General features: G+C 40.0%; 1 protein-coding gene across 1 annotated transcript in view; it reads left to right on the forward strand.

Moving 5' to 3' along the window:
• Positions 1-1776: 1776 nt before the first annotated feature.
• The window catches only part of MCPH1 (microcephalin 1), a 189487-nt gene continuing 165938 nt past the window's right edge, over positions 1777-25325 (forward strand). Inside the window, exons 1-7 of the mRNA XM_012645869.1 lie at positions 1777-1816; positions 3340-3431; positions 8706-8824; positions 16207-16294; positions 19838-19952; positions 22146-22289; positions 24607-24699. Of these exons, the coding sequence (XP_012501323.1) occupies positions 1777-1816; positions 3340-3431; positions 8706-8824; positions 16207-16294; positions 19838-19952; positions 22146-22289; positions 24607-24699 (691 nt within the window). The remainder of the gene's footprint in view (positions 1817-3339; positions 3432-8705; positions 8825-16206; positions 16295-19837; positions 19953-22145; positions 22290-24606; positions 24700-25325) is intronic.

A 25325-nucleotide genomic window follows, 5' to 3' on the forward strand; every position in this document is an offset into this window, starting at 1 on the left:
ATGAACCTAGAGAACGTTAAGTGAAATAAGCCAGGCACAGAAAGACAAATACAGCATGATCTCACCCGTATGTGGAATCTAAAAAAGCTGATCTCACATAAGTCAACAATGGAGTGGTGGTTACCAGAGGTTTTCAGGGATAGGAAGGAGGGGGGATAGGGAGATGAAGATCAAAGCTTACCCAATCATTGTTAGATAGTAGCAAAAAAAAAAAAACTTGCCCAGAATAGGCAAGCATATAGAAACAGGAACTAGACAAGTGATTCCCTGGGGCAGGGGGTGATAGGAGGGAGGATAGGAGAGGGGTGGGGAGAGAAATGGGGAATGACTACTAATGGTTATGGGGTGTCTTTATGGAATGATGAAAATGTTCTAAAATTGATTATGGTGATGGTTGCACAGCTCAATGACTATACTACAAAACACTAGGCTGCACATTTTCTTTTATTTTGGATTGTACATTTTAAAAGGGTGAATTGTATGATATGTGAATTATATCTCAATAAAACTGTTAAAAAACAAAAAGACAAATTCCCCTGAGAACTGGCATGGCTGGACAGAGACACTTCGTGTTTCAGAAAAAGCAGCTTGGAGAGTTTAGGAACTCACCAATATCTCACAGCTTGTTAGTGGCTGATACAAGCTTTCAAACCAGAACCCAGTCTGATTCCAAAACGCAGCCTCTACTACTAACCATTACATTATAAGCGAGTCCCTTTAACTTTTAGGACTGTGTTGTTCGTTAACTTTGGGAATGGAATATGTTCTCCTCGGTGGAACACAAAATGGTATTGAACTCGCAGGTAGAGAAAGTTTCTACACAGTTGGTTCAATTTTCACTAAACAAGGTCCTTTAACTGGCCTGTGTTGCAGGGAGATTAGTCAGAGAACTTTCAGGAACAGGTGAGCAAGACCTCGCCTGCCCCAAGCGTCCCGCCCGGGCGAGCTCGGGCGCCCCCGCCTCGGTCCGCAGCCTCCAGGGCGGGCGGAGACCCAGGCCGGGCGGGGGTCGCCGGGGACCGCGGGCGCCAGGTGTGAAGACCCCAGCGCGGCGGCGGGCGGCGGGCGGGCAGGGCCGCTCCGGGCAGCTCTCCTCGGCTCGGAGTCTGTGGGCTGCACGGCCCCGGGGGCCGCCGGCCCGCGGGGTATCCCCTGGGGGTGGGCGGTCTGGGGCCCCGTCGTGGGTCTGAGGTCTCGGTCCCCCCGGGGTCGGCGGTCGGGGCCACCAGGGCGCTGGCCTGGTCCCGCGTCCCCGCGCGCCCAGCAGGCAGGCCCGGGGGTCGCCCGCGGCGGCAACCCCGCGCGGACCACAGGTGCGCGGGCCGAAACATCACCGGCCAGGAGCCGCGGGGTGACTTCAGAGCGCCGACATTCTGAGGCAGTTTCTCTGAGGGGGCCCCTCCCCTGACCCTCCGCTCTGAGGTGAGCCCAGGTGAGGCGCTGGTAAGCTTGAGTCACCTGATGGAAACAGACGGTTACCTCAGATTTTGTGGGACATCCGTCCTCCAACTCCCAGGAGGACAGGAGGACCCGCGGTCCGGCCCGCGGGAGAGCCCTCCTCCTTCTCCGCCTCCTCCTTCTCGGCCTCCTCCCGCCGGGCGCGGCCTGGGCTCCCTGCTCCGCCCCGCGGCTGACTGGAAAGCGCGGACGCACGGATCTCCTCAGAACCCGGAGCCGCGCAGCGCGCGCTCGCTCCGCGCATGCCCAGTGCCCGCCTCTCCGCCAGGTTCGGCCGGCTGCGCGCGTTCCCGCCCGGTCCCGACCCCACCGCCCGTTATGGCGGCCCCCAGACCCTGTGGGGACTCCGTCCTGAAAGGTGAGGGGACTTCCTGCTCTCTGGGCGCGCAGAGTCGCCCTGCGCCGGCAGGGGGTGGGTTTGAGGACCGCACCGCTGGTGGCGGGCGCACTCGGGGGAGCTGGTGGGAGCAGCCCCCTGCCGACCCCTCCTCACCGAGCCCCATCCTGCCGCCCCCCGCGCCTCAGGCCCCAGCACGCCGGGGGAGCGGACCCGCGGGGCTCGCGGGGCAGCCCGCCCTCCCGGAAGTCGGGGTCTGGGGTCGTCCCCGAGTCTAGTCCAGGGCCCCCCCTGGACGCGGTGAGGCTGGGGGTCCGGTACGTGGGGGAACCTCGGAGAAAAAAACGCGGGGCCACAGGCTGGGTCGGTTCTCAGCCGTCCTCCAGGTCCTCACGGCTTTGAATGGGCGCGCGCGGCAGCTGTGGGATTAGGAAAAGAAACACCAACGCTTCTCCCCTGTGTCTGTGCTTGTTGTTACAACAACGGGGGCGGCCTTTCAGCGAGGAGTTGTGTCCCGGGCACTGCGCTGACGCTTGCGTGGTATTGTCTGATTTCCAGTGGCCCAGCAACTCTGTGACCTCATTTCACGGCGGGGAAACTAAGGCACGGAGAGTTCAGGTGCTTCTCCCCCGTCACGTGGCTGGTCAGTGCAGGCGGGATTTTAGCGCCTGAGCTGCCGTCCTAACCTGCGAGTGACACTGCTCCCAGTCCTGTCACTGCACCCGGGAGAGCTGAGGGGGATGGGGATAGCCTTGTGGAGTTTGGCGCTGGAGAAAAGGGGTCTGTACTGAGGGGCCTGGACGGGGTACAGCCTCATAGCCGAGCTTCTGTAATCAGATGTGGCTGTATTTCTAACGTCGGTATTTTGTTAAATTAACCCGGCTTTCCTGTAGCTTTGCTCACAATTCTTTACCAATGGCACATCTGGAAAATTCTTTTAAAACGTCAGGTTTTGAGAAGAAGATACCCACTAGAACAGGGGTCCGCGAACCATACCCTCCTCCCCCAGGCCGAATCTGGCCTGTTGCCTGTTTCTGTAGGGCCTGCAAGCCAAGAGTGTTTTTTACATTTTTAAGTGGTTCAAAAGGAGAGTGACAAGTGAAAATTCTGTCAACTTCAGAGTTCCTTGTCTATGAATAAAGTTTTATTGGAACACAAATTGGCTCGTTATCGTATTGCCTGTGGCTACTTTTGTACTGTGACCATGAAGTTGAGTAGTTGTCACAGGTAGTGTACAGCCTGCAAAGTCTAAATGTTTACTGTCCCTTTACGGCAAACAGACTTCTGCACTAGAAAAATTAAGCCTAGTTTAGGAATTTGGGAAGAGCGTGAGGTGTTAGGAATGTGAACTGTGACATGGATGAGTAAAGTTCTTTGCTTAAAATTTTAAGAACCATAAATTGTACTGATGCTCTTTTGAATTGACTTTTAATAGAAGAAATTTTGAATTTGCTTTTTAATATAAATAGAACAAGAGAAAAATTTATTGGGCAGTGGATGCTAGAAGTACAAATCTATATTTCATGTTGATATCTTGTTTTCAGATGTCGTGGCCTATGTTGAAGTGTGGTCATCCAATGGAACAGAAAATTACTCAAAGACATTTACAAACCAACTTGTGGATATGGGGGCAAAGGTAAGAAATTCGTTTTACCATTGTTACATATGACAGTCTTCTGATAGGTAAAAAGATACATTTGCATTTTCTTGTTTGGGGAGTTATTGCTTAGAATATGAAGGACAAAGCGATGGGTAAGTGGTGGGAGAAAAAAGAAAAGACCCAAAATATGAAGAATTTAGAACAGTAGGACTTACAGAGCAGTTCGGCTTGTAAGCGCTGAGTGAGGAGGAGGAATCTAGGATGAAAATCCGGATTCTAACATTGGTACATGGTGCTGGTAATCAAAGTGAGGAATACAGGAAAAGGAACAGGTTTCTAAGGGAAAGGTTATAAATCTGGCCATATTAAAAATACCTGTCGTATATCCAAATATACAAGCGATGGGAGCAGAGACCTAAGGACAGAGAGAGAGACAGAGAGAGAGAAGGATACCAGGAGAATGAGGAAGGCAAATGTGCAAGTCAAAGGAGGGAAGTATTTCAAAGACAGAATTTTGAAACACTGCAGTCTTCAAGAGAGATAAGCGTGGCAAGCGTACTTTAGATTTCAAAACCACAAGGTCATTTGTTGAACTTAGCATAGTTTTCAGTGAAATAGGTAAAGGTATCCAAATTAGTCCAGGAATCATTGAGATACAAGGAAATGGAGATAGTCCCTCCTTATTCGAGGTTTCTTAGGAGCCATCTAGATCTGTGATCCCCAACCCCCAGTACGCAGTCTATTAGGGACAGGGCCACAAAGCTCTGCTGCCTCCCCCCCAAATCTGCTGTGGAAAAATTGTCTTTGTTGGGGGCCAACAGCAGGAGGTGAGCGGTGAGGAGTGGGCCAGCAAAGCTTCATCTGCATTTACAGCTGTTCCTTCCATCACCTGCATCACCACCTGAGTTCCATCTACCCCCACAACTGTGGAAAAATTGTCTTCCATGAAGCCGGTCCCTGGTGCCAAAAAGTCTGGGGACTGCTGATTTAGATTATCGCATTTACTGTCACAAAGTGCTGCTTCTAAGTGAAAAGGTGGCAGTTCCCAATAAGGTAAAGAAAAAAACCTGCATGCTGAGGTTGCTAGGAGAATGAATCTTCTGTCCGTGAAATTGTGAAAAAGAAAAAAGAAATTCATGCTAGTTTTGCATGATAATTTTATTACAGTATATTGTTATAATTGTCTTTTATTATTAGTTATTGTTGTTAATCTCTTGCTATGCCTGATTTATAAATTAAACTTTATCATAGTTTTGTATGTATAGGAAAAAATAGTATGTTTGATGTTTGGTACTATCTGCAGTTTCAGGCATCCACTGGGGGTCTTGGAACTTATCCCCCATGGATAAGGAGGCACTACTGTATTTGTGTGTTTTTTGGCATGTGGGAGAGGCTGGCTGAAAGACTTAGTGAAAGGGATAAATTAAAATGGGTGAGAAGAGAATTAAAGGTAGGGCTGGGATTACAGAGAGGCGCCAAGGGCATAAATTAAAGAGGCACTCCCCCCCAAGCAAAGAGTGGGTGCCTTGTTTGGTCTCCCTAGTCCCTGCTCTGAGTGAGAGATCAAAGCCTAAGAACAGACTGGAGTGGAAAGGAACAGAATATCAGTAGGGCCTACTTTTGCCCATGAGGAGACACACCCATTTTGATAACGCTGGAATGTAGAAACATGAAAGAGTTTCCATCTTATGATGCCTAAAGTTTACTTGGGATGAAGACAAATTATTGTGGCTTAGAAAAAAGCCATTAGACAAATGGTTTTTGAGGGTCATATTAAGATCTTAGATCTCTTGGATCTTTCTGTTTTTCACCTTTTATTTCAAAAATTTTCAAACAGAAAATTGAAAGAATAGTACAGTGATCATAGATTGAACAGTTGTAAACATGTTGACATTCTTTGTTGCTGTTTCTCTATACATTGTATTTTATATGTGAACTATTTGAAAGTAAGTTGCAGACATCTTAATTTGCCCCTGAATACTCATATGTATCATCTAAAAACAGACATTTTCCTATATAACAAAAATACTATTATAACATCTAAGAAAATTAACAATGATTTCTTAACAGTCTTCTAAAGTGGTTGAATCAGTTTATACGTATGCTAAAGTATGAAATTTCCCATTGCTATATATGCTTGGTTGTGTAATGTTTTAGCCATTCTGGTATGTTTTTATCTCATTGTGATTTGAATTTGCATTTTTCTGTACTTTGTCATATAGTTATTTTGAAGTGCCTATAAAAACCTCCAGCTCATATTTCTATTGGTTTTATGTTTTCCTTCTTGATTTGTAAATATTCCCTATATTTTTAGAATTGTCTCCTTTGTCGGCCATGTGAATTGCAGTATTTCTGTCACTCTGTGGCTTGGCTTTCATCTTCTTAATGGTATCTTTTGATAATTTTAATGTAGTTCAATTTATTTATTTTTCCTTTATGGTGAACTTTTTTGTATGTCTTATTTAAAAAAATCTGTTCCCGTGCCAAGGTATGAAGATTTTCTCCCATGTTATCTTCTGGAAGCTTTATCCTTTTGCCTTTCATATGTAGATTTATAGTACACGAGGAATTGATTTTTGTATATATTGTGAAATAGTTGTTTCATTTTTTTCCTTGTGAACTTTTGTTTTCACAGCATTTATTGAAAAGGCTGTCGTTTAATCAAGGTTTGCAGTACTGCCTTTGTCATAAATCTGGCTTCCACGTATGTCCAGTCTGTTTAAGGGCTCTGTCTCTGTTCATTGATCTGTTCTTCTGTTCTCAAGACAAAACCACCCTGTCTTAATTACACTTTATGGCAAATTTTCGTAAGTCTTACATTTTGTTCTTCAAGGTGTCTTAGCTGTTCTTAGCCTTTTGCCTTTACAGATTCATTTAGGATCAGTTTATCAATTTACACCATGAAGCTTTTTTGAGATTTCGATTGGGATTGTATTGATAAAATAGATCAGTATGGAGAGAACTGATGTTTTTATGATATTAAATCTTCCAATCCATGAAAACTATATGTGCCTTTGTTGATTTAGGTTTCTTTAACTTCTTTTAATAATGTTTTATAATTTTCTCTGATCATTTTTATGCTATTATATAAATAGCATCTTTAATTTTTTTCTAACTGTTGCTATTACATAGAATGCAGTTAATTTTTTGCATGTTCACCTGAAAACTTATCAAACTCATTTATAAATTCTGTAGTTTTGGGGAGATTTAAAAAATATACACAATTGAATCGTGTACATAAGGACAGTTTTTCTTGATGTACTGTTCTGGCAAGGCCCAGTGTTAAATAAAATGGAGATATCAGATTTCTGGTTCCTCTTCTCAAGGGAAAGCTTTTAGCGTGTTACCTAATATGGTTTTGTATGAATAAACTTTAATTTCATCAAACGTGTTTTCTGCATGCATTGAGATGGTCATGTGATTTTTCTCTTTTACGTTGTTAATATGAATAGTAGTGATCAATTTTTTTTTATCACTACTCATTGAGCATTTACTATGTATCAGACACTTTACATACATTATACCATTTAATCCTCACAACTAAACCTATGAAGTCATTGTTATTCCAATTCTACAGATCAGGAAACTGAGGCTCAAGAAGACAAAGTAACTTGCCCATAGTCACATGACTTGCAAGTGCAGAAGCTGCGTTTCAATCTTTTTTTTTTTTTATTTCAGCATATAATGGGGGTACAGATGTTTAGGTTACGTATGTTGCCCTTGCGGCCCCCCCCAAGTCCAAGTTTCAAGTGTGTCCATCCCTCGGATGGTACGCATTGCACTCTTTGTGTATGCATCTACCTGTCCCCTCCTCTCTCCTCCCCCCTACCCAACATCCAATAGATATTATTCTTATATGTGCACTTATGTGTTGATCAGTTAATACCATCAATTTTTTTTAAATGTTAACCAACCTTGCAGTCCTGGAATACACTTAAGTGGTGGTGATGTATTATCCTTTTCATATATTGGTTGATGCAATTTGCTAATATTTTGTTTAGCTTTTTCTGTAGATGTCTCTAGGGTGAGATTGGCTTGTAATTTTCCTTTCATGTAATGCCATTATGTGTATAGTTTTAGTACTAATAATCTACTGGCTTCATAAAACAAGTTGGAGAGTAGTGTTTCTCTTTTAATCCTGTGAAAGAGTTTGTATAAGATTGGTATTATTAAAATTTTTTTTAAATTAGTTTTAATTTATTTGGTAATTGTAGGATTATGCATATTTCCTATTTATTACGAATGGTTTTAGAAAGTTGGGGGTTTCCTTAAAGAAATTTATCCATTTCATCTATATTTTCAAATATATTGCTTGAAAGCTATTATAATGTCCTGTTTGAATCTTTTTAATGTCTTCAAGATCTGTAGTGATGATCCTTCATTCCCGACATTCATTATTTGTGCCCTTTCTCTTTTTTCTTGACCTTGTTTTTACCTGAGTTTTATTAATTAGTCTTTCTGGGGAACCAACTTTTGACATTCTGGATCTTCTTTTTGTATTCATTTTTCACTTTATTAATTCTAGCCTCATCTTTAGTACTATCTAACTCCTTCTTTGGTTTTAATTTGCTATACTTTTCCCAACTTTTTGAGATGAGTACACTGATTTTCAACCTTCTTACTGTGTACTTGTGCATTTTAGATCACACATTCTCTCTAAGCAGGGCGTTAGCTGCATTCCACAAGAAGTCTTCATCTGGCAGATTGCAATGTCTTGGTCTGCTTTTATTTTTTGTTTTATCCACTGGTTTTTGTTCCTGTTGTTCCATCTTCTCCTATGCTTGTTTTTTATTTGTTCACTTTTTTTAAATTTGAGCATCATGTATTTAAAATTATTTACAAATACTTTGAGACCTAGAATTGTATTATCTTTACTGAAAAAAGATTCAGATTTGCTTCAAAAAGGGTATTTGTAGCACTCATAATCCAGGATTATCTTAATCCAATTTGGGATTGGAGATGATTTAAAAATAGACTGTCAGCCTGTGAAGGTCATTATAACTTGCCTAAATGCAGCTCTTTGGTTCTCAACCCAAGGTGTAGGGGTTTTATTAGACCCCCTTCTTTTGTTCTGAAGCTTCCAAATCATGTGTGTGATGCACCATTCTAACTGGAACAGATGTGGTTTTAAGCAGTGTTATGCATCCCTTAGAGTACTTCTCTGTGGCAGATTAGAATTTGCTGGGGTAGGAATTTTGGACATTTTTATTTTGACAAATACTGAATAAAGTATCCCTTTTCATCAATTGTACTTAAGAAATGGTGAGTGAATACTAATGTACATTTTGTTTTCTGCATTTTTCTCTGCAGGTTTCAAAAACTTTTAATAAACAAGTAACTCATGTTGTGTTCAAAGATGGATACCAGAGCACTTGGGACAAAGCTCAGCAGAGAGGGGTAAAGCTCGTTTCAGTGCTCTGGGTTGAAAAGTAAGTCTTTCTTTCTTTTTCCCTCAAGTATCTAGTGTTGGTAAAGTGTGGAGATACATTATGCATATCACAGAGCCAGATACAGTTGGCTTCTCCTCTTACTTGGGCAAGTAATTTAATATCTTCTACCCTCAGTTTCTGCAGCTGAAAAATGGGTATAATGTAATACCTAACTCTGCCTGGAGGGAAAATGAGCAGGAAGGACCTGAAGCAGGGATTCACTTGCTGTATTCAGGAAACAATAAGGAATGTTATGAAGCAGATTCATTCCTAAAGAGTTGAGTTTCCTTTCGTATTTTTTCCTTTTAATTGTGAATAATTCAGTTTAACATTTCTTTGTTTTTAAATTGAGACAAAATTCATATATCACAAAACTCACCCTTTTGGTGTACAATTCAATGGTTTGTAGTATATCTATTCAGAGTTGTGCAGCCATCATCACTATCTAATTCAAGAACATTTTCATCAGCCCAAAAAGAAGCTCTGTACCCATCAGCGATCACATCTCAATCACTTGTGCCCCCAGCCCCTGCCAACCACAAATCTACTTTTTGTCTCTATGTATTTGCCTATTCTAGACATTTCACAAAAAGGGAATTCTGTAATATGTGGCTGTTTATGTTGAGCTTCTTTTCACTTAGCATGTTTTGAAAGTTCGTTCATGTTGTAGCATATATCAGTACCTCATTCCTTTGTGTGGCTGAATGATATTCCATTGTACAGATATACAGGTTGAGCATCCCTAACCCAAAAATCTGAAATCCAAAATGCTCCAAAATCTGAAACTTTTTGAGGGCCAATGTGACACCAGAAGCAGAAAATTCTGCACATTAAGTACTTAACACAAACTTTGTTTCATGCACGCAATTATTAAAAATATCTATCAGGCCATGTGTATTAGGTGTGTATGAAACATAAATGAATTTTATGTTTACACTTGGATCTCATCCCCAAGATATCTCATTATGTATATGCAAATATCCCCAAATCTGAAAAATCCAAAATCTAGAACACTTCTGATCCCAAGCATTTTGGATAAGGGACTCTTAACCTGTACCACAGAATTTGTTTATGCATTCATCAACTGATAGACATATGGCTTATTTCCACTTTTTGGCTATTGTGAATAATGGTGCTGTGAACATTATTTTGTGGTTTTGGGGGGAGGGTATGGGGGAAGATTCATAATCAGGCAGCTGTCATTCTTCCCTCCCCCTCATCTTCTTATGGAGTCCATTAGAATGGCTTATTGATTCTTAGAATAGATCTCTGATCAGTCTGTTTCTGCTGTTACTCCCATGGTCCAGACAGCTATGTCTTGCTTCCATTACTGTTGCAGCCTCCTGCCTGTCTCCTTTTCATTTTGTTTCCTGTACATTATTAGCAAATGTAACTCTTCTAACACATAAATCAGTTTTATCCTCCTTGCTGAGATAAAACGGCTTAGAATTAAGCCGTCTAGAGCAGGAAATAGCAAACTATGGCCCCAGACCAAATCCAGCCTGCCACCCTGTTTTTTTCTTTAGTGGCCCCTGAGCTAAGAATGGTTTTTACAATTTTAAAAGGTTATCCCCTCAAACAAATCAAAAGAAGAGTATTTCAAGACATATTTAAATTATATAAAATTGAAATGTTAGTATGCACAAATAAAGTTTTATTGGAACACAACCATGCTCATCTGATGATGTATTGTCAGTGGCTACTTTTGTGCTATAGCTGTGGAATTGGATAGTTGTGGCAGAGACCATATGGCCCACAAAGCCTGAGATGTTCATCATCTGGCCCTTTTACAGGAAAAGGGTACTGATCCCTGGTCCAGAGCACTACATGATCTGTCTCTTCTTCCACCCTCAACTGTTCCCCTGCCCTTGTTTGCATTTTCCATTCCTGCCTTTAGTTTTGCCTTTGGTGCCTCTTAAAAACTCCGTGCCCTTTTCACTGATTCTTAACCCAGTTTTGTGCTCAGCTTCATACATGTCACATTTCAAGGTCACCTTCTTAGAAGTGCTTTCTCTGTCCCCCAATCCACAGGTAGAGCCCTCTTTGTTATTCTCTATCTCTACTTATTTCCTGTTTTTGCTATTAAAACTTATTTTGTTCATTTGTCTGCTTTATTTGTCTAATCACACATTTTGGTCTTTCCATTATAATGTAGGCTCTGTGAGAGCACCTGCATGTCTGTCTTGTTCATGGTTGTGTTTCTAGTAAGTATCTAACACATTTTTGGCTCATAGTAGATGCTCAATAAATATGCTAACAAATTAATGACCAAAGAAAAATTTACTTGAGTGGCCTGGAGATATCAGAGAAAATTTCATGGGGGACATGACTTGAGAGCTACATTTAAAAGGTTGTTTAGAAATGTGGAGGGAAGGGTACAGAAAACAGTAGACCTTTACTGAGAGCTTGAAGTAAATGGAGAAGCAGGAACCAAAATGCAAAACTGACCATTAGTCATTTCTGTACTTAAACAGGGGCTCTCAACTAGTCCTAATGCCGGGAGTCATCACAGAGTCCCCTCTCCTGAGAGTTCTGGCTTCTTGCTCTTATTTGCTGCTCTGGCCCCAGTGCCCTTTCCCCTCTTGTTCTTCATCCCCTTCTCTGCTTATGCCCCACCCAGCCTCTGGGGATCTGGCAGACTCCAGAGTACTTGTAACTTTATTTTCCAGAGGCAAACTTTTAAGTTCCCTCAAAGTAAACATAATCTCTTAACATTTTTAATACAGATTCTTTTCTTATTATATTGTTTGTTGTAATACAGTCACATTTTAATTATTACATGTACTTAATTACTGATTTTTAGATCTTTTGCTATCTTGAAAACATAAACTTTCTTTTGAATTAAATGCATTTGTATTTAAACATGTATATATTTTTAAAGTGAAAAAGCCTCACCTAATCTACCTATTATCTTGCCTTCCTTCCCCTAAGTTGGGAATTTGGAATATACAGTTTCAGACTTTCTACTAAGCATATAAAAGATGTATATGTAAGCTAATAATAATGTATTGTATATTTCAAAATTGCTAAAAGAATAGATTTTAAATGTTCTCATTACAAAAAATAAGTATATGAAGTGATGGATGTGTTAATTAGCTTGATATAATCAGTCCACATGGTATACTATATCAAGATATCACATTCTACCCCGTAAATATATACCAATCTTCTGTTGATGAACATGAAGTTTTTTTATTTCTTTTTTCCTTTTTTCTCAATCAGAAATAGTATGACAATGAGCTTCCCTATACATTACTTTTTTCCAGATGATAAATCTTTCCACAGGTTTAAATTCCAGAAGTGGACTTTTGAGTTAAAAGAATTTGCACATTTAAATTTATGATGAGTTTGGCCAGATCACCTTCTATTTAATAGAAAGAGTGTACCAGTTTCCATTCTTCCTAGCAGTATAAAAGAGCACCTATTTTCCAATACCTTTACTCATAATCGTGAGTTATTAGTCTTTTTAATCTTTCCTAACTTGTAAGTGAAAAATAATAGTTTTTATTTACATTTCCCTGATTTTTAGTGAGTTTAACTTTCTTCAACAGGAGGAGAAAGAGTCAAACTGACCTTTATTTTATATATCAAATGTCTGTTCTTCCTTTGTTAACTGCCTGTCCAGGGCCATTGCTTATACCTTCCACTGAAAATGTGGGCATTAACTACTCGAGGTCACTAGGTGTCACTAGAATCCCATGTTGTAAGAGCAGACAGAGGCCACTGATAAAATTCTGACATTCCCTGTGGACAGGAGAATTTTTTTATCTTGAAGAAAGAAGAAATAAAGGTCAACTTGACTCTCACTTCTAAGTTCTCTTTAAGAAAGAGATTTTAGTTTACGAAGAAAGTTTATTGTAAAGTTAAATTTTTAGACAATCATGAGCCAACAGCTAAGTTGGAAATACAGTTAACAGGCTTTTGTCCTCACCGGTCTGAGAGTAGGCTGCTGACCGAAGCCTATCACCCTCTGCATTTAGTGCTTGCTGCAAACAAGGACATTTTCCTTCATAACCACAACACAGCTGTCAACGTGAGGGACCTACTGTGGATACCTTCCTGCCAAAGAATCCTCGGACCACATCCCTGTCTCACCAGCAGTTCCAATAATCCGGTCTTTCTCACTCTGGAGCCATTCCTCAGTCTTTCTTTGGCTTCTGTGACTTTGATACTGTTGAAAATCAGCAGTCAGTGATGGGTAACATCCCTTAGTCTGGGCCTGTCTGACATATCCCCATGAGGTTACGGGGTTCTGCCTCTTCTGCACAAATGCCCTGGAAGTGATAGTGGGTTCTTCTTACTGCACCCTCTCAGGCAGTGCTTGATCTCAGGGTGCTGTCCTGGTGAGGTGCACTTTGATCCCTTGGTCACGATGGCCTCTGCCGGGCTTCCACCGCAAAGCAAATGTGCATTTCATATGCTTGCAGGGAGGTTCTTTCAGACTATGTCAATAACTATTCCTCATCACACTTTTCATGTATGTGTGTATGTATGCATGTATTATATTTTTGGTTCCTGGCACACAGCTCCTAAGTCCCTTGGAATTTCCTGGGTAATAGTATTTTTTGTCCTACTGAGGACATTTTAGATTGAACATTCTGTGTAACATCAGGGTGGAAGCTGGTGACCAGCCCTAGGCATGATCAAAGGGCTACAACTTTGAGCACCACCCCCTGATCTCCAGGAATGGAGAGACTCTGGAGATTAAGCCAATCACCAGTGGCCAGTCATTTAATCAGTCATGCTTCTACAATGCAGCCTCCATAAAAACCCCCGAGAGGTTCTAGGCTGGTGAATGCATCAAGGGGCTGGGAGGGTGACATGCCCTGAGTGTGCATGAAGGCTCTGTGAACCTTCCGCCATACCTTGCCTATGCACCTCTTCCATTTGGCTGTTCTGAGTTGTGTCCTTTATATTAATAATAAACCAGTGATGGTAAGTAAAGCATCTTCCGGAGTTCTGTGAGCCATTTGGCACATTATTGGGTCTTGCCCTCCCTGGGCTCCGACACCTACACTGTGCCTCACCCCTCCCCCTGCTTGGGCTCTGCTGCCCCCTAACCAAGCCTGACCACCTAGCCCTGGGCCACCACATGCATGTCCTCCTTGCCCTTATCTCACTCTTGACAGAAATATTTATGATAGAGCAAGGCAAATTCATTAGAATCTGACACATTTTTAAAGGAGGATCACCAAACCAATAATATAGATTATTCCTACCATGGACTCGTCCTCCTGTCAGCCTTTCCACGGCAAGTCCAGAGGCCCTGCGGCAGGACCGGGCTGGTGGGGAAGGAACCCTATGGGGGTCAGCGAGTGGGAGGGTAGAGGGAAGCGAGGGCCTGCAGGGACCTGCAGTTCTTAGCTCGGTTTTGGAGAGGAGTGCTTTATAGTACTTGCTGCCAGGAAATGTATTGACTTAAAACCACCCCAGTCTGGTGACCCTTTGGAGAGGTTTTGCATCTCCCCAGCATCCTGTAGTTTGAAGATCATTGAACAGGGCTGAACATAATAATGTGGTCCCTCCTGGGAAAGGTAGGCTGGGCCTGTATTGATTGGGCTTCTAATGTGTACATAAGGAAAAAAGAGCACGGACTGGTGAGCTTCAGAATGATTTAGTAGCTGTAAACAAATTGCTTCTCTGGTGTCCTCTTCTTTTGTTATTTGCTGTTATGCTTCCCTCCAGTGCCCTTTCCTCGCATACAGGCGTTAAACTTTCCTTTCCTGAAGGCCTGGTTCAGATCGTCTCTCTTCCCTGACAGCCTTCCAAGAAAGTAGCACGGTGTATTGCAAAGATGCAGGCTCTGAGCTAGACAGGCTGGAGCACGGTAGGGCTGTGATGTGCAGCCGCCTGGGCCTGGGCAGATTACTCCAGCTCTGGGCCCCATTTCCTCCTGTAGTGCCTAAACCTCCCTGTGCCAGGTGGTGGTTCCAGTGCTGGACCACAGCAGGTGCTGCAGGCTCACACCCCAGTTTGGATTCGTCTGCTCTCTCTGCACCACAGACCTTCCTTATCTGGACTTCTCTGAGTTTACTACTGTGTTCTTCCTTGTGCCACAGGGAGATACGTACTAAGATTGTGTGTTTGCAGGCTGGGACCTTCAAAAAGGTGTTGTTCACTTTTTTATTTTCCATTAGTGGCTAGCACAATACCATCTACATGGAGATTAATGCAGTTTTGCTTCTTGTTGATTGGGTTTAGGGAATAAGGTGGTAGGTAACACTGAGCAATTTGGCAGAAGAGTAGGAAAAGCTGCTGCAGGATTGGTGCAGGTGAAGTCAAGGGGTTTTCCTAAGGGTAGAAAGGGAGTCTGTGGTCCCTAGTGGACCTAGCAGGCTTGTGGTAGGAAGTGCTGGAGTCATTCAGCTCCCTGGGGAGAAGGTTTATCAGAACAGGGGCTTCCCAAGGAGAAGGATGCTGCTTTGGTTTCCATTGGCTCTGAAGTAGCAGCAATTGGGAAATGAAGGTCAAAAGGTTGGCTCTGTGATTAAAGACGTCTCTTGAAACACTTTTCTTCTTGACCACTAGGTGGGGGGATAATGTTATTTTACATTTCTGAAGAAAAATCAAAATCTAATTAGAAACTTTTTCTGCCTATTCACTAGATTCTGATTGGGTGCCTGGTAAATGTGGGTTTTAATTTAGCAGTGTCAATATTTTACTAAGCGTGCTAGAGCAGACATCAGAGTGATGCACAAATGGTTGGGAAGCTTATTCTCCAATGGAACAGAACACATCTACAACTGTGTCGCCTGTGTCAGGCCCACATTTTACTGAATTGAATCAAGCCTTTCCCAAAACTGCTAACTGTAAAGAATACTTGATAGTTTGGTGGAGGGAATCCAAAGATACAAAGAGTGAGCAGTATATTGAAGGGAGAAATGGCAAGGGTAGCCACAGATGGGTGGAAGAAGGAGGCACGGCTGTTCAGAGCTGGGACACACACTGAGCTCTCTGGGCTAAGGATAGTTTCTTAACAGAAACACATAAAAAGCACAACCCAACTTTGAAGAAGAGATAGGCTCTCTGGCCTCAATTTCTTTAGGTCACTTCTAGCTCTAAATTATCCATTTTATGGCCTGTTTAATCTTAAATTATACATTTAATAGCATCTGCTTATACCTTTCTGAGTGCCAGGCACCAGTAATTTTGAAATGTGCTATGCTATAAGTCAAAAATTGTTGCATAAAAAATGCCATATAAAGACCAAAAATTTAATTTATGTTGACTTTTGTATTTGGTGTTACATGTACTTATTTTAAAAGAAGTGTCTGTATTAAAATGAACTATGTATGAATTTACTAAATAGCTGATACATGTGCAGATTTAATGCTGTGTGAACATGTCATGGAAACACTCACTGGACTGCTTTAATTGTACAGATGCAGGACGGCTGGCGTACATGTTGATGAATCATTATTCCCTGCAGCTAATTCTCATGAACACTTACCAAGTCTAATTAAAAAAAAAGTAAGTAAACAATTTCAACATAGACACCGGCAATTATGAATTTATTCATTCTTATTTTTTAATTTTTAGAAATACATCCAAAAGTTGCCTTAAGGGTGCTGTTGGTGGTATTGTTTTTTTCACATAGCATTTTTTAGCAAATTATAGAGGTAATTTTATCCTACGAATGCTTTCATGTTATTTGTAAGAAATGAAAGAGACTGACTGGCCATGGGAAAACTAAAAACCTTTGAGAGACCATCAGACAATCAGGTGCATTGGTGATTACTTCAGAATTTAGTTTGTTATATCTGTAGTAAAATGCCTTCATTCTGTTAGCTAGAGAATCTCAAAAGTCTGAAGCAGATATATCCAAGTGTGCAAAGTCATTTATTACAGAAAATTTGCTTTGCAAATAGAGTTGTTCCTCAGTGTCTGCAGGGGAATGGTCCCAGGACCACCCTGCGGATACCACAATCCACGGATGCTCCTATGCAATGGGTGGGTGTTTGCATGTACCCTACGTACATCCTCCTGTATGCTTTAAATCTCCCTAGATTACTTGTACCTAATCAGTACAAATGCTGTGTAAATAGTTGTTATACTGTACTGTTTAATTTGTGGGGGTTTTTTTTGGTTTGGTTGGTTGGGTTTTTTTGTTTTTTCTTCTTTGAGTATTTTTAATCACGGTTGGTGAAATCTGCAGGTCCAGAACTCTCAGATATGGAGGGCCAACTGTAGCGTGAATGACAGTGCTTTCATTTGAGATCTGATTAACACTTGAACTATAACCTTTTCAGTTTTCTATTTATTTCAGAGTTTTAATTGTGATTTCTTTATTTGAGGGTAGTTTACTATGAAACATCAAAGCCACTTTGTTTTCACATAAGAATCTCTGCTGGAGGATTTGATGACTTCTTCAAATTGGATTAGATGAGAACCGTACATTTCCTGTAGAGTAAAGGAGGAATAGCTGTGGACTTCTGCACATTTTCTAAAAGTAGTAAATGATGTATCTCAATTACATTTCATCTCCAACAAGCCAGAGTTTGCCAGTGCAGGGATGAATGAGCCTCCTTCAATCTCTATCCCAACCTCGTCTGATTGTAGGAGAAAAAGAGCGTTCAGCAGAGTCTCTTGACTCTCTGTGACATGTGAAAATAAAGCGTTTATTATAAAAACAATCCATAATCCATATGTATTTTCATTGTGAAGCATTTAGACAGATAAGAGACATCTCTCTTTTCAATCTGACGAATATCCTGGATGGGATGTCTTTGGTGCATGGTGCACACACGTATGTGCTTTGTGCACATGTACGAATGGGGGCTCTGCTACCTTATGTATATCATTTGGTGGGTTGCTTTTTCTTCCCCACTTTAGCAGTATGGTTTTGATCATTTCATGTCAGTAGCTGTGACTCTGCTCATTTTCCTGTGTTGTATCATACAGTGTGAGTGTGCCTGTCCTGTATTGATGCACTTTTAGATCACTGTCAGTTTTTGCTAAGTGTATTACTTATGCAGCATGGCGGCATATTGGAGTTTATTTCTCCAAGTTGGATATCTAGAAAGGAAATTACTGGGTCAGAATGCATATGCATTTTAACAGTTCCACCAACAGTGTACAAGAATACCTATTTCTTGGCACTCTGACCACTGCTGAATATTATTAATCTTTTTAATTTTTCCTAATCTAAAGCCATAAATAGTGACCACTCATATCCTTCACCACTTTAATTTTTATTCATGTCTAAAAACCTTCCCTTTCCTTCTCTTTTCCAAAGGCAATTGCAAAGTAAACATGGCTTGAGGCCTTATTTTGGGTCCTTGAGGAGGTTCTCTGCCCCTTTCCACCTCACCGTGCTGCCACCAGCCTGGCTGGCTTGCTGCTCCTCAAGCATACCAAACATGTGTCTGTTTTAGAGCCTTGTGTTAGCTATTCCCTCGGCCTGGACATGCTTCCCCCAAATCCATCCCCTTGGCTGGCTTTCCAACCTCCTTACAGCGTTGTGCCGATGAGGCCTTCCCTGCGAGACCAGCCCTGGCACCCTATTTGCACCAACAATCCCTTTCCACCTGTGCCAGCTGTGTGTGCAAGTCCCTTGTTATCTGTAGCACTTACTCTCTCTGACACTGCAGTAATGGGGACAGTCAACCAGGGTTCACTTGCTAAAGAAGATTCACAGGACCCCAGAATAACAATGCCTCCAGATCTACAGAGCCCTGTAGAACCAGGGTGCACGTGGGGAGCCTCTTGTCTTCTGCTGGCCCTGTGCCCATGTGACCCAGCCCCACTGGCAGAGCCTTCCAGGCAAATCCTAATCTTACTGATAATAAAGAACTCTGATCAGCTGGTATGGTACTAACTTCCCCCAAACTTCTTGGACCTGTGGTTACAAAGCAACACTGTTAATTAGTACTTCTCATGTTGTGCAGGTACTTCAGGGAAAACAGTACAGGCCAGTTCCAAGCCTGTTAAAATTAGCCTCCCAACACACATATGATATAATTTACTTGTTTTATTTTATTTTATTTACTGTCATTCCTTGCCAGAATACAAGGTCTGTGATGGCAAGGGTCCTTCTAGGTTGCAAGACCAATGCCTGACACATAATGACATTTTCGTAATGAATGAGTGAATAACTAACTGATCGAGCAAGAACACAAGTATAGGCATTAGCCTTGAATGGCTGATAGAAATTGTATGTTTTAAGACTGAAACAAAAGAAGTTAGGCTAGGTATCCAGATAAGCAAATTTGCACTGGTAGCTTCAACCCGCAAAACAAAAGAGACCTAGATAGAGACTTAAATTTTTCTGGGGTCCTTCAAGAAAGAGCTCAGGCACAGAAGTAGTAGTAGGTAAAATTGATGAAAAGGTTGGTTTTTGTATTTGTGGTGATGCTGGGCTAAAGGTGGGAAACAAATGGGTAGTTCCAAAGATGAGAAAGTGGGTAAAGAGGGAATGTGAGATACGCTTTAAAGGAGAAATCGTCCCTCTCTGTTTGAGGATGGTAAGACTAGAGAGTTAACCCAAAACTTTCTTGAGGAAATCAGCCTGGGATTTCATGTATTTGTGTGTGTAGTTATAGTTTTTGGGTTTTACTGGCTGAATGGAGTTCCTACCATCTAAAGACAATAAGGCAAGATTAGGTAATGGTTCTTTTCTTTGGTAATTATAAGATAGTAATTGTTTTTGTGTTTTATTACCATGTTGTGATTTTAGGGGGAAGACAATGTGAGAATAGCAAAAAATGGAAAGAGACTAGTTTTGCAAAGAACCTTCCTGGAAACTAAGAATGCTAGGATCATGAAAATGACTTAGAAAATATAGTTATGTAATATAGAGCCTTTCATTCAATTTTTTAAATTCTGTCCATTTTTTTATAATTGTACAAAAAGAAATAAGTATTGCCAATTCACATATAGTACAAGAAACACCTTTTTAAGAAGTTTTTATTATTGATATTATAAATGGTGTAAAAAATGTACATGAAAGAACTTTTTTCCTCTCTTAAGCAATTGTAATACAGTATTATTAATTTTTATATCCTTTTTGCACAGCGTAAGTGTATGCAGCCCAAAGATTTTATTTTTAAAACACCAGAAAATGATAAAAGATTTCAGAAGAAATTTGAGAAAATGGCTGAAGAGCTACAAAGGCAAAAAACAACTCTAGGTGAGCCCAGAAATGCAGTACAGTTCTTTGCGTCTGTGTTCATACATCTTGTTTAACTTGTGTGATGACCAGTGGCATTCAGGGTGAGATAGCTAATGAAGACTGCAGTAGTTCTAGACTAGGAAGGAGAAAACAAAATGTAATTAGCCTACAGGAAACTTTACCAGGGGCCATAATAGAGGCATACAGTTGAGCTAATCAACCAGACAGTCTTAATTGTTCATCAAATTGATGGAACTTTTTACTCTTAGGAATGATTATAGAAGAAAAGCAAGCTTTGACTAATAGGCCTCATTGAAATAAATTCCTGTTTCTTTCTTCTTTATATATAACTTTGTATTTTTACCTAATACTTGGTCTTTTTGTTTTGTTACCTAGGCAGAATAGGCAAATCTTAGGTGATATATTCTTTTAGTGATTTAGAAAAATACTTTAGAATATCATGAAACTTTTAAAGTACTTTGTATGTTTTTGGTATTTCTCGTTTGCCTTTTTCACTGTCTTCTAAATTCAGTATATCATACAGATCGTGACACACCATTGCCACAAATAAGTAATTGTAGTAACTAGATAATGCATAGTTCAGAAATAGGAAGCATTAATTCCTCTAGTTTTTTTTTTCTGTTGATTTAGTCTATATTATTCTTACATATTCTCTACTCTATATTTTGAAATTATTCAAATAGAATTACCAAGCTTTACTTTAATGCTGTGATGATAATGCAACAGAATTTAGAGCATTTAGTCCATACAGTACTGCCACATAATGTTCCAAAACCATGGCCTTTGTCATTTGTTTTTATGCTCAGCCCTCCTGCTGCCTCTCTTGGTGTGTGCTTGTCCTTCCCTCACAAACCCACACAACTGTCTGGTCTTCCTCACTACTCAAGCCAGAAACATGCTTTTGTCCTTGACTCCTTCTACTCTGACACTAAAACCCATTAAGACCATGACCCTACTTCTGGAATAATTGCTTGACTCCTTCTGTTTTCTCCTTCTGCACCCTCGTTCCAGCCTGCACCATCCCTCCTGTACACTGTAACAGCCCCCAACCCTGGCTCTCTGCTCCCTGTCCCCTTATACCTCATCTCCATACTTCAGTCAGAATGATGTAAATCTCAAGTCAGAAGGACACCCCCAACCCTGGTTTAAAATTCCTTGGTGTCATCCTAAGGAAAAGTATTTGGGATAAAATCCTGTGTTTAACATGTCCTACCTACTAGAACCTGTATCATCTGGGCTCTTCCTTGAGCCTCAAATGAATATTGCACATTCTCATGTAATTCTTGATACTTTTGCCACTTTGTTCTTCTTTCCTGTGTCAGTGATAGTATATTTGGAAAGAATTTGACAAAATGATAATGATAGATACAAAATTTTCTCTTTTTAGACCAAATATGTATCTTAATAGAAATTGCCTTTTAAAAACTACAGATATGAGATATTAATGATCCAACTAGTGTATAGCTGTATATTGTCAGAACAACAGTAAGGGTCATTTAGACTTAAGAGTTGCAAAAGAAAAGATACTGAATGAATCTTGGTATTTTCTTATTGGGGGTGGTGTCAGAATCCTGAAGTCCTTTTTGAGCATAGTCAAGGTATGTGCCAGAAAAATGCACAACTCTGCACTCAAACAAAACCAGCCCATAATTTCATGGTTCAGGGACCACCCTGACCCCTCTTCATGTGGTCAAGTTCATCTATGGGTCTGTGAGTACATGTTGAGGGTGGAAACAGTGGCTAATGGGGGGATGGTTTCCGAAATCTGGAGTAAAAATCATATTTAGGAACCAAATTACGTCCTGGCTTTACAACTTCTTACTAGTTGTATGATTCTGGGAAAGTTGTTTCACTTCTGTGTCTCAGTTTCTTTGTCTTTAAATGCGGATACTGGTACCTAATGTGTGGGTTTAGTTGGGAGACGGTTAGATGAAATAATGCACTTAGTGTGCTTAGCACAACTCCTGGCAAGTGGTCATTGCTCAACAAAACGTTAGCCAGCAGCTGTAGTAACAGCATCGCTGATCGAGGAGGTGGTGGGCGTAGGATATTAGTAGAAGTGGGTGATGATGTTGAAAAAGAAGAAGAAAACTTTGGGGGTCGAGGGTGGATGTCCCTTGAAAGGAATCATGTTGTTGAAGTTTGAAGGCATTTTTTTTAGCTTAAAGTTGAATTTTTGTTTATTTTCAGATTATGATGTACCTATTCTCTTATTTGAATCCGATGGTTCATTGACATATAGTCCCACAAGCAATATTAAAATTAGTCACGACAGTGCAATGGAGAAGAGATTACAAGAGATGAAGGAGAAAAGGGAAAATCTTTCCCCTACCTGTAAGTGATTACATTTTGTAACACGAAAACTGTGCAAATAGGTGAATAAATTGTGGTGGAAAGATTTTTTTTCTTTACCTACATATTTTATTTAATGTTTCCTGATTTTAACAAATTTTGACTTATTTCAGGGCAGACTTTGTTAATATTTTGTTCCAAAAAATATTATGCATCATTAAGATTTTTGAAACTTATATTGGGTGTATAGTGTTCTCCAAGCTTATAATCCTGTTTACTGTAGCTCTTTGTCATTTCTATCTTTGGAGTTTCTTTTCTGTTTTTAAAAGTTTAATTAATCATGTCTCTCTCAGAGGAATTTGCTTTATTTTATTTTATTTTTTTGACAAGTCCTGATGGCATTGAAAGTAATTTGCATGTAATGAATCAATTTGTATTTTTCCTTATTTCTTTCATCTCTAACATTTTTAGTTACTTAAGTAATTGAATACAGTTTAATAAAATATTTAAAAGTTTAATTAATCATGTCTCTCTCAGAGGAATTTGCTTTATTTTATTTTATTTTTTTGACAAGTCCTGATGGCATTGAAAGGAATTTGCATGTAATGAATCAATTTGTATTTTTCCTTATTTCTTTCATCTGTAACATTTTTAGTTACTTAAGTAATTGAATACAGTTTAATAAAATATTTAAAAACTTAGCTAATAGGAAAAATTCATCTTGAATCCCACCTAATTTTTCTTTCTGATTTGTAAGAGCTTTTTTTAAAGTTAGATATTTAGTCTGTCTTGGATTTTTATTTGTATGTGCTATAAAATGGGCATCTATATCAGTTAAGCTTCGTTTTGGCTGCAGCACACAAAGCAACACACAAACCAATGACTTCACTTAGGTAGAATTACCTTTCTCTGTCATGTCAAGTCCAGAAGTAGGCAGGCAGGGCTCGGTGGCATTCCATAGTGTCTTTAAGAACCTGGGTTTCCATCTTTCTGTGTTGCCTTTCTGGGTGCCTGGCTCTTCTTCCAAAATGTGTATGCCTCCCAGCCAAGCCAGTTCCCTTTAACAGCTTTACCACATGTCCCATCCAATATCCTGCCTAATCCATTGGCTGGGACTTGGTCGTATAGCCACTCCTGGTTGCAAGCAAGACTGAAGTGTATAGTCTTCACTAGAGCACATGCCTGTGCTAGTAAAATCAGAGTTCTGTTCTAGAGGAAGCTGAGAATGGACGTTGAGGTAGGTAACTAGCTGTGTCCTAAATGGACATCCAAATTGTTTCAACTTGTAGTTACGTATATAAATTAATTTGCCTTAAACTGTTTTTTCATTACTTTGCAGTGTTAATTCTGCCACTTCATTGCGTCCAGCACAGTTTTAAACTCAACCTGAAAACTTTGTGATAAAATAACTACAGCTCATAAACAGACATACCTATTTTTTTAAATGTAGGAACCCCTTATTTGAGTTGGGGTAATAATTTTTCATGGTTATGTCTTTATTTTAGACCTATCGAATTTCTTAAAATTTTCTCACCCGTAACTAGAACTCATAAATTTCCCCCTGAAATTAGGTATTATAATAAGATTAAGGCATAGGTTAAACTTCCCTTTTGGTTTCTATGGGTTCTCTCATAGGCATTGGCTTTTTTTGCTACAGAATAAACCAAGATAAGTAAGATTTCTTTTCTTTTTACAATTACTTGCTTAGATTTCCTCAGAAAAGTATCCTTTTAAGTCTCTTTAAAAAATATCTTTGGATATGAGACTCAGACATTTCTTTTGTTTCTTGTCTATTGTATGCACAGCCTTTGAAGGAAATGTTTTTGACCTTATTTGTTAAATCATTGATATTCTAGATGTTTCCTATGAAACTCTAGTTTCTCAGCCTCAGCACTATTGACATTTTGGGCTGGATAATTCTTTGTTGTGGGCACTATCCTATGTATGCCAGGATGTTGGGCAGCGTCCCTGCTTTTCCCCATTGTATGCCTGTAATACACCTCCATTCCTCCCCCATTTGTGACGTCCAGAAATGTCTTCAGACATTGTCACCTATATGCTGGGAGCCCAAATCACCCCTGGGTGAGAACCATTGCTCTAGTTACAGAAGTAACTATTTCGATCATCCTTAAAGAAAGAGCCAGGACTGTCAACCAGGAAGACTGACCAAAAAAGTTGATTTAACTTTGTTAAGCTTCCGATTAGGTTCAGGAAGTTGACTTTTTAAGATCCTTTCTGACTTTTGTGATTCTGTGATTTAATAGAATCCCCTATTATTAATAGGTGGACTTACTGTTGGCTTCATCTACTAAAAAATATTGAAGTTATATCTAATGAAATGTTTTAATTCTGTTTTCAGCTTCCCAAATGATCAGACAGTCTCATGATAATCCAGGTAATTCTCTGTGTGAAGAAGCATCTTTGAATATTTCACATGATACTTTGTGTTCAGGTAAAATTATTATTTTCTGTGATATATTTAAGCTTTGAGAGTAGTATGATTTTCTTATTTAGAATTTCACGTAGCCATTTCCGTAGGATGATTAGTTAAAGCTAGAACTCATAAATTTCTCCCTAAATTAAGACATGAGTTTTAACTTTTTGGTTCCTATGGGTTTTCTCCTAGGTGTTTGCTTTCTTGCTACAGAATCAATTGCTCATTTTTTTAAAATTTTGTACTATTACGTGTATGCAGTTTAAACTATATAGAACTGAGAGCAGTCAGAACTAAGGAAAAAATTGTTTCACACAATGTATAATAAACATATGGAACATGTTATTAAATGGGGTCAGTGAACTATATAAAGGTCATCAATAAATTTAGGAGATTAACAGAGGATTTCTAATTAGAAGCAGAAAGAGCATTGGTAAGAATTAATGAAATTGGTTATATGTTATACATAAATATTTTATTATTGTGGGAACCCTTGTTTGAGTTGGGATGATAATTTTTCATGGACGTATCTTTACTTTCGTTGTATCAAATTTCTTACAATTTTCTCACTCAGCCTACCATAGGGCCTGAGTAAATAGTGATGATTCCTAAAAGAACTGTGTTCAGAAGTGTTTGAAATGCTA

The sequence above is a fragment of the Propithecus coquereli genome, unplaced genomic scaffold (assembly GCF_000956105.1).
Source record: "Propithecus coquereli isolate 6110/MARCELLA unplaced genomic scaffold, Pcoq_1.0 Scaffold238, whole genome shotgun sequence".
Taxonomy (NCBI): domain Eukaryota; kingdom Metazoa; phylum Chordata; class Mammalia; order Primates; family Indriidae; genus Propithecus; species Propithecus coquereli.